General features: G+C 41.3%; 1 protein-coding gene across 1 annotated transcript; it reads right to left on the bottom strand.

Annotated features, from left to right (window-relative positions):
• Positions 1-1,708: 1,708 nt before the first annotated feature.
• LOC136179882 (transcriptional repressor scratch 1-like) lies at positions 1,709-9,397 on the bottom strand. The gene is made up of 2 exons (XM_065958182.1): positions 8,541-9,397; positions 1,709-4,964 (listed from the first exon to the last, which is right to left on the bottom strand). The coding sequence occupies exons 1-2, from the start codon at positions 8,653-8,655 to the stop codon at positions 4,237-4,239; spliced, it is 843 nt and encodes a 280-aa protein (XP_065814254.1). The 5' UTR covers positions 8,656-9,397; the 3' UTR covers positions 1,709-4,236.
• Positions 9,398-10,323: the final 926 nt, after the last annotated feature.

Below are 10,323 nucleotides of genomic sequence, written 5' to 3'. Positions count from 1 at the left end.
ACAAAACAGTCAGAGTTGTAATCGTACAATAAACGAGACACAAAGTACTTCAAATGGCCTCTGTTGGTTAAGATTATTCTTTATTATGAAGTGCCACAAAATGCTTTGTGTTCATTGTGCTTACATTGTCTGTATTCTGGCTCAAAAAAACCCTCAGGAGATTCTCTCTCTGCAGCAGAGAGCCAAACCTCCTGAGATAAGGTGTGTCAGATATCGCTATACAGCAGTAAAAACATCTCAATTCAAGGATTCCTTACAAACCCTCCTGCAATAAACGATTATTTAGGTTATCATCATTCTTCAACTCGGAAATACAAAAAAAAAGAAGAGAGGTCAAGCTAGTACAAGGTTTTTTAAATTCTTCTCTACCTGAATTCTAGTTAGTTTCATTGTGCTACTTTCTTTAAGGTGGAGATGACTAAAATGGAAGTGCTTCGAGAGAACAGACCTGGAGCTCACCCAGAGACAGACGCGCACACACACTCTGCCTTGAAACCGCTGAACAGCCACTCAATAACAACTTCAGCCAAAATACCCTCAAGACTTGAAGACTGCAGTGCAAAGTTGCAAAGAGGTTTAATGCACGATGATACAATTTGTGACACGTAAACAACAGCTGGAGACACTGCAGCCGGAGAAACTCTCAGTTAGCCTGGGAACAAAACGCATCTGTGAGCTTGTGTTACACTTGCTCTGGCAGATACGTCTGGCCCCACTACCTTTTAGAGAGATTTCAATCCACTCTGATTCTGGTGAGGCCAATCACAAACATTCATCTAATCTTGGGCTAAAAGAAGGGGCATTGTTGACACATTTCCACAGAAAATCTTGATCGCTGCCACTGATGTGTAAAGCTCTGAATTTTCTATTTGTTATGTTTGAACCTTAGTACATTTTACCTACAGATGCCAAGTGTTTTCTACTAAATCAACTCAAACGTCTTTGTTTTTGGTTGAACATACATACACCAAATGTTGGAACCAGCTACTTAGCTTAACAACCTATCACTACATCATATGTTACCGTAGCTCTGATTGGTTGTAATCAAAATGCACTTTCGCCCCCTTGCAAATCAAACACTAAAGAGGTTCAGATCTAATATGCATTAGAAAAATGAGTCTGACGATACGAGGCAACTCTTAGTGGTTTGTTTACCAACTGCATGCCCGTCACACTCTGAATCCACTGCTACGGTACAAATTTGTGTTAATACTGTTTTTGTTTTCAATCAAATGTAAATGGAGAAACAAGATTTGAGTCTGTGTTTATAATAACAGAAAGTATCTCTACCAGGGATCAGTGTGTGAGATATCTTCAGAAAGATGAAAGTCATGCTTTTGTTTTTATTGCATATTTTCTATGGTCTCTTTGCCACACTTTGTGCTTTAATTTTGCATTTAGGTTAGTCCTTGTAGTAAAGCAGCTAATTTCATGTTTTTACCTACTTGTGTATGTATGGTTGTTGTGAGAGTTTTAGCCTGGGCTGAAATTCAACAGATAAAAAAAAAGAAAAAAGACAAATACCATTGAAGCCCTAATAAGTCAGAACTCTATGACTAATTATCTGATACAATTCAAATAAGAGTGCCTCAAATCTTCACACATTAGCGAGAGAGATAGGACCTCTGATTTGCTGACTCAGAGAAAGATTTCTCCACTCACAACACAAAAACTGCCTCTTTCATATTGACTTGAGAGTTGCCTCTATAAAAAAAAAAACGATTTCCATGTTAAGGCTTTTAAGACTGACACGTCACCAGCAACACTTTTATCACAAAATGTCAACTTTTTCACTCAAGAATATTGCCAATCTGACTGGTTTTATCTCGGAGTGATAGATGAAACGAGGAAGTGTGTCTGTGCATCAGTGCAGAATCTTCTTTTGTCCCTTTGATCATATTTGGTGTTTAATATCAGTCAACCTGCTTCTAAGGGAGTATGGTCATGCCTGAGGACGAGCTGCAATTATCAAATGTTCTATTGCCAGAGATCCCTATTTCAATATTAAACCCGTTTCTTTCATTTGATCAATACTTGACTGTAGACAGAGACCCCTTGTGAGTTCCCCCCGACATGATAATCGGGAGACACTCTGTGTAAGCTTATGTGTGCATGCCCTTGTGCACATGTGTCTATGCAAAGTGACAATGAATATACAGTATATGGCAAGCACTTCACATTATGTGCAGATCTGTGTGTGCTAAGTCTGTCTCTCAGGAAGCTCCACGAATCTGTAGAAAAGGTTTCTGAGCTGCAGAGAACTGGGTTCAGCAACACTGGTATTGGCCACCTAAAGTCAAAGGTCAAACCATCTACAGGTTGGGGTAGATTAGAGTTAGCCTGTCTGTGGGTATATCACTCATAGAGTTAGCCCCTGATCGGCCCAGAAGGGTGAAATGAGGCCTACTGCAGATCAAGAAAGACTCTGTGTAACATCACTATTGGACTGTAACAGTTAAGCTGCATTGGAGCATTCAGCTAAAGTGCATGCTTTTTCTGTGGCTTAAGAATGCACACTTTATGGTTTGGAAGTGCACTAGGAGTGTAGCTGAATAATGCATTGAAGTTAGAGTTGACCACAGTGCAACTTGGACATTGGGCTAAACTTTGGCCAAGGTTTCCTACTGAAAATATGCCAACAGTCACTACAGACTATATGCTAACTATCGTTTTAGCCTAGTGCAAATCTCTTTTTTTTTAAATTCTCAAATGTGATGGTTTTTTTAACGTTATCATAAGGTTGGGTTGTTTGTATCATATTGATTATTGAAATGGGTGATAAAGGCCTGTTGTTGCATCACTTTGCTGCATGACAAAAGTGTCATTTTAACATCTCACAACCTTTAATATACAGATTTACCTTCATGTATGGCCAATGATCCTTGTTGAGTAACATATTTGAAAGTATTATCCAAAATAAGGCCTCTCCAAGTACGTTTTAACAGGCTTGTTTAATGCTAGCCTTAGTCTAGCGCATGTCTGTCAGTTTTATAGTTGTCCTACAATAGGCCTCACACCCAGCAAGCAGCTGATCCCAGCCTCTCTAGCCTACGTCCTACTTTAGTTCTACTTACTAAGAGGCAGGCAGTGCATAACAAGAGAGGAAAGACAGGACTTTTATTTTCGTTGCTCTAACACTACATTGGCATGTTCCCTGATGTCTGTTATATTATTTTTCTGTTTATGACTATAGGTGAAGTAAAACATACCTGATTTTTAGACTGCTATACAGTAGTAGGTAATACTTCATAACTTCATCATAAAATACCATGCATTAGGTGATTATTGCTTTTAAAGAGTCCTACGGAGGCTCCAAGAGAAAAATATTGCCCTCAAGTTTCTATCTATAGGATTTTGGCAAAAAAAATCATAAGCTTTTTATGATGTTGGCATAGATTTCTTTTTTCGTTTTTTGCATGCAGTAACGTTAATAAGAAAAAAAAGGTTTTTAAAAAAACATAATAGAAAAAAAATGTACTCAAAAAGTGACATATGCTTTGGCCTGTGGTGATAGAAAGAGGTTGGCAAATATCCTACATACATACATAGAAATTAAAGTGCAACAAATAAGTTAACGCTTTCATTAATATCAAATCAAGTATAAACATACAAATAAAACTAAAAAATGCCAAAATAAATAAATAAGTCAATAAATAAATAAATAGTTTGTTTTACCTCAGTAGTGGAGAGAATATGGTCACTTGGTGCAGCAAAACATTATTATCATTATTGTTACTATTATTATTACTATTAATCCCCCAAAAAACAAATTCAGAATGAAAAACTCTTTCACTGCACTCAAGTGCAGAAGCTATAGGCTTACAATTGTCTTTGTCTTCATCCTCATCTTCATCAGTGTCCCAAAAAATACGGTGCAATACTGTATCTAGATGCCAGGAGGAAGCCGTGTTTTATTATTGTCTCTATCCACAACGGACAGAGGAAGAGGAGGTGATCAGTTTTTGAGGAAGTGCATGCGTAGATCAGTTTAATCCTTAAGTGGGCAAATCTCAAGGAGAAAAAATTGTGCTATCTTCATCATCTTCATTTTCATGAATAGGCTCCAAGGAAAAGCGAGGTGGCAGAGGGGGAGGGGGGGATGAGAGGGGGGAAGGAGGAAGGGAAGCAAGGTCATATTCTGAGCAAAAATAGATTGTTTGTGTCTGCAGTTCAGAGTGTAAGGATAATGGTAATTCATGTCTGCAGTTTTGTCTCTTGTTTTATCTACGCAGGGGGTCATGCATCTAGGGGGCCTAGAGGAGAGTAGGGGCCTTTGAAGCAGGCGGATTCATAGTGCTTGTTCAGGTAACTCTTGAGCGCGAAGGTCTTGTCGCACCGTTTGCACTTGAAGTGCTTGAAGGCCGAGTGGGTCTGCATGTGAGCGCGAAGGTTGGAGCGGTCTGCGAAGGCCTTCCCACAGTGGGCGCATCCAAAGGGTTTCTCTCCCGTGTGCGAGCGCATGTGGCCCTGCAAAAGCCACGGTCGACTGAATGCTTTCCCGCACACGTCACACTTGTGCTTGAGGTCGTGCGTGAGCAGGTGCATGGCCATGGCGGGCATGGACACGTACACCTTCCCGCAGGTGGGACATTTCTTTGCCAGCTTGCTGTCCAGAGAGCGGTGCGTCTGTTTGTGCCGGCTCAGGTTGGAAGACGTGGCGTAGGTTTTGCCGCACTCGTTGCAGGTGTGCCTCTGGATGCTCCTGGGACTGCCGATGGCTTTCCTTCTCGAGCGGCCGTCAGTGATGAAGAAGGCATCGACTGAGTAACCCTCGCTCACCGCAGCGTCTCCATTGATGTAGCCGTCAGTGATTTCAGAGCTGGGACTGTCTGGAGACTCAGAGTCAGGGGCCCCATAGTCACTGTGGATCCCGTCGTAGAGGGGGTCAGGGGAGGGTACCTTGATCCCACTGTCACTCTCTCCATCGTACACAACAGGGCTGATGTAGTCACTGATGTAACCAGCTGATACCGAAAAAAAGAAAACAGTATTAAGTTAAAAACTGTGTTTCAAACCTTCAGAAGCATTTAATGTAGATTGAGTTTCTGTACAGTTTGTAAATGTTTGCCTAAAACAGTCATGATATCATGGTTATAAAAGATGAACATTTACTATGAGATAACTAATAAGAAATGTAACAGACGTACACTCCTGCACATGTGTGTCTAACAGGAAAAAAGAAAGTTTGGATCAATGCCATCAGACTGCTGCAGCCAGCTGTACAGGAAGAACAGAGTGAAATCAGATAGTCCTCTTTCCTCCAGCTTATCTGTCTTTACTGAGACAGTAATGACAGTAGTCATTACACTGAGCAGGATCACTGAGTCGGTGTTAAAATAAGTGCTAACCCAGTAATCAGCTCTATTACTCCATTAGTGATATACAGCCCCACAAGACAGCTTTATAGCATTTTTTTTCTAATACTGTGTCCCACTTGAGAACATTAATCATATTACAAATCATCAAGATGTTTGGTTAATGTAGATATTCCAAACAGCTGGTTCATACAACCTGTAACTTGCTCAGACACAAATGCTAACATGCAAACGTGTGGTTCTGAGAAACAAGACGCAATTTAAACAAAGACGGCAGCATTATATGTGACACATAATATTCCAAGGTTTACATGTAGAGCCTGATATTCTGTACCACAAGAGGATTTGATGTTATATGCAATATTTTTTGTTTAAACAAAAGGCACCCTTCTAAAGATTGAAACAGATAAAACAAGATGACAACAAAACCCTTTAACATTATCTGAATTGGTGTATTGTTACAAAGAGCATGTGTCTCTCTCCTGCACACCTGTGGCTTGTGGAGTGTGAAAATGAAGAAAGCCTGCAGCATTAGTCCACACATAATCCAGTTGTCAAAGGTTACAGTTAAAACACTTTCTCTGTGAAAGATAAACAAATTCACACACACTGACCCTGAACTCAGCACCATGGACAGATCCAGTGAGGTGCAGGTATAGCTGGACTGTGAGACTGCTGTACACGCTCAGAGAGAGCAGGCAACAGTGGGGATGGTTTTTACACCTGAGGTGGTTTAAGGTCTGCAAGAGGAGACTTTTTCACACGTGATGTCTATCAGTTTACAGGAAATAAATATTGAAGCAGAAGCAACTGAAAAAAAATTAATTCTATTCAGTTTTGCATGTGCAATTAAATATACACATTACTTTCCTTTGCTTTCATTCACCACTTGCAGTTTCTCCTTTCTGTCCTTCAAATATATTATTAGTGTGACAGTCGTTTGCTGTGGATTAATTGTTACCATATCTAATGAAGGCTTAAAGTAAGACTTAACTGTCAATGACTACTGGTATTAATACACAAAATGTTACATAAATAGCAGCAACACAGGCTTTTTAATTCCACTGTTTTCTCTTTATAGAAAATAACAGCTATTACAGACCCAATGCATACCCAGAACTATACTTGTTATTAAGTAAAATGATTTGAAACAGGCAAAAATAAAATTGAAAAAAGCTGCATATTATCAACAGTTGAAGTTATGGTCCATCATATACATCTGGTTAATTTGTCATGGAGGTGCAACTTTGGGGGAAAAAAACTTGATCTACACTTCAGTTTGTCCTTGCCTTAATTGATTAATCTCTGGAGGCTTTGCGGAAGATGCTGAAGCAACAAGCTCTATACATGTCACAAAGCAGCCACTACATATCTGCTTCAGCGTCCCATCTGAATACACAGTCCCCTCACATACACGGGTGACATGGGACATAAATTATTCCAAAAGCAGAGTGTTACTCCTGACGTGCAGTGCTGTTCTGTATGTAAAAGCCGCATCGAGCTGTTAGCAACAGATGTAAGAGATGGAGACAAAAGGTGGCCGGGACAGGCACGCGCTGCACGCTGCTGCTGAGGCGGCAGATCGCGTGTCAGCGCGAGCTGGGCTTGTTAACCTCAACATTATAAACACACAGGCGACTGACAGCTTTTGGCTTCACGAGCGCAGAAATAGAGGAGGAGCTGCGCAGTTGAACACACATGTTCATGTGCAACAGTGTGTCAATGTCACCGAGGTGTTAGAAACGATTCAGTGGATTAATTTACACCACTAAAAGCATATCTTGTTTTTCGTCAAAGTGTGACGCACACGGTTAGAGGGAGTTCACAGCTTCAGAGGAGCACAGAGCAGCACTAAACAATGGATCATAACAACGAAAGAAGAACATTTAATATTAAAATATCTGTACAAATTCAATAATCTAACGTAATGAATCCATTGGAATAAAAATGTCACTTCATAAGATTCACAATCTGTTGCCTTTAACTTGTTGTATTCAACAGCTCATCTGTGATTGAAGCTGAGATAAGAGTGGTCAGGGTGGGCAGTATACACAGCGATAATGTAAAAAAAGAAAAAAAGAAAACACTCAGATGGAAATATAGGCGACATTTCTGCGTGCAAAAATCTGCCGACGCTGCAAAAACGAGACAAGCATACCTGGACATGGAGCAAAAAGCCTCACGCAGAATGCATCATATTTTATATGCAACCAACTAACACTGGACCATTGTTTAAAATGTTTCTTTCCACAGCATTGTTACATAAAGTATTACTAAAGTGTTGCTTATTTGGCGGTTTGTGGACACAGTTGTTGGTGGAATAAGTATCAAGTGGCCTGTAAAAGAATATTGCCCTTCACATTGATTGAGATCTAATTCCACAAATTAAAGTATGCTACAAGTGGACCGTATACTTAGGCCCAATGCCCTTCTTTATCCATTGAACCTGACTTTAGCATGTGTAGAGTCTAGGAGAGTCCCCACTGACTGTGACCCTCAATCGATCAAACACGGGACTTGCTGGATTTAGTTGATTTCTTGAGTGACCTTTCCGCTCCAGAGGCGACTCAGCTCCTACAGCCGACCAAACACTTCAAATCAAGCTTGCCTCAGCGTTTCCATGCCTAGTAAATAAAGTGTCGGCTCATGCGGTGTGCTAACACTCACTGAGCAGCAGGGAGTCGGTGCTTATTGAGACTGGCAGTTTACTGTGTCCATCTCATCCTGCACGTGCTCCTCTTGCAGTCCTGTGAAGTGCACTGACAAGAATGAGTCTTTGAAGTCATGCAGAATGACTTGATTTGGTACATAATGAGGGCCTTTGAAGATTGTATTTCTCATCAGAAAGGTTGATGCTTTGTGTATTTGTTCTGTAATCAGTGATTACTGTTTATCTGCATGCACCGACCTACGTGAAGCCAATATTTCGGGTTTAACTAATTTAGGCTGAAAAACACAGGATTCAATCGTGGAAAATATGAAAAAAAAAAGCAAACAAAGAGTTGGACTTTTAGTTGTCTTTTGTTTTGAGTTGCATGTTTGCATTGTGACGACCATTTAGGTCAGTTAAACAAAACATCTCAGTCAAGGAATGCCAGCTCAAATCAGGTAAATCCACCTCTTACAGAGACACACACAATTTCCTGACCTCCTCCTCTTCCTCAGTGAGACAGACTTGTTTGCGAGACACCTGTTAATGCTGGTTTTGTTATCAGCCTGACCTACCTTTTTCATGGAGCCGCAGGCTGAGGTCTGTCCGGTGACGGTAGACATTCTCCAGATCCGCCCCGGTGGTGAAATCATCCAATTTCACCTTTTTCACCAGGAAAGACCTTGGCATGGTGGTGCGACACCAACACACACTGTCACAAACACAGCGGCACACACTCACAAACACAGCAGGACGCCGACGGCCTGGCCAGCGTGCTGATTCGCCCGTTTACACACCAACAAGACGAAGAGGCGAAACGGAGAAAGATTGTCGTCAGGTTTTTTTTGGAGGAAGCGCGAGCTGCGAGTTGGTCCGGTTAAATAGTTCACCGCCAATTGTATCTGCTTCTTTTCTGTTGCAGTCTCTTTGGCCGTCTTCAGTTTTAGTCCTTGTGCAAAAGAAGGCGAGAAATGCAACTTCAGCACCGGACAGCTCCCTCCGGGGGGTACCTCGCGCACACAGCCTCGCACAAACAAACAAAAACAAGAGGCGATCGAAGGCACCCTGTGGCGCGCGCAGCGTCTCGCGGGCCTCCTTAAAGAAAAGGGAGAAGAGGTGGAAGAGGAGGGAGGGATGCGAAGTAAATAAGAGGGTATTAAAAAACGGATTTTGGAAGCTTTTCAAAAAAATGTCGAACACCTCGATCTTCCCTCTTTGCTGCAGAAATAGTCCTTCATTCCCGGTAACGACCACTTACTTACAGTCAAACATCACCAAAGAAAGAGTTCCAACAAACATCCCCTCTTCTTCTCTCTGTGTCCCCCTCTCTCTCTTCTCTCTCTCTCTCTCTCTCTCTCTCTCTCCCTCGGTCTCTCTCGCTCTCTTTCTACAGCATCCGCGAGCTGTTCCCGTGAGTGTGGTGTCTCGCGATCAGCTGTTGGCATTTATAGCGCGCGCAGAGAGAGAGGGAGAGAGAGAGAGAGAGAGAGAGAGAGAAACAGGAGAAACAGAGAGATGGATAGACACACGGGTAGAGGGAGTGCTTAATTTAATCCATCCCACATCCCCGGGGAGCGGCGACTGGTCCGGATGATTTATTGAAGCTGTTATCACCCCCCCCTTCTTTCTCTGTCTTTCATTTTCCCTCTTCGACTTTCCTTCATCCCCTTTCTTTACATTTTTAGGGAGAGAGAGAGTGTGTGTGTGTGTGTGTGTGTGTGTGTGAGAGAGAGAGAGAGAGAGAGAGAGAGAGAGAGAGAGGCCAGTCACCATGTTTGGGGGAGATAAAAATTATAGTTATTATGTTTTTTAAGCACTCATCGATTTGATTCAGCTATTGCAGAATGAGTTTTAAATATTGCTCCATTGTGCTTTATATCAGGTATCCTATATTTTTCTATTCCTATATCTTCTTTTATTATGTGCTATAAGCATTTTTCAATGTATTTTCTTTTTATCGCAACAACATGGACTCTATGAAGAGATATTAACATGCTGAGAGCGTGGTAATTATCATTAATGTGGCCCAGAGGGTGAATGGATGTAGACCAAATTGAGTGTTTTACAGTGACTGCAGGATTAATATGGAGCAGGGTAATATCTGCCGCAGGGTCACACTGGGTTCACTGACAAGTTTTACAGCAAGATCCAGGATTTAGTCGAAATTATGTAACAACATCAAGGATCAATTAAAGCTTAATAAATAATCTGCTGTGTCCTTTATTTATTCTTATTCTCCTTTTCTGCTGTCTCACATTGAGTCCTACCCTAAGTAGTAATGAAGCCAATTATATTTTTTTGTAAATGCAGTAAAAAAAAAATCATTATCTATAAGTGTATGACAAGTAGGATGATGAT

The sequence above is a fragment of the Labrus bergylta genome, chromosome 8, assembly GCF_963930695.1.
Source record: "Labrus bergylta chromosome 8, fLabBer1.1, whole genome shotgun sequence".
Classification (NCBI taxonomy): domain Eukaryota; kingdom Metazoa; phylum Chordata; class Actinopteri; order Labriformes; family Labridae; genus Labrus; species Labrus bergylta.
The sequence above is the reverse complement of the archived record's forward strand: the minus strand, read 5'-3'. Positions and strand labels throughout refer to the sequence as shown.

What these genes read in the sequence shown, in the direction of transcription:
- LOC136179882 (XM_065958182.1), bottom strand. Translation starts at nt 8,655, where the DNA reads ATGCCAAGGTCTTTCCTGGTGAAAAAGGTGAAATTGGATGATTTCACC. An exon ending in CCTGCGGCTCCATGAAAAAG is followed by an intron (nt 4,965 to 8,540) that starts GTAGGTCAGGCT and finishes TTTCGGTATCAG; the next exon opens with CTGGTTACATCAGTGACTAC.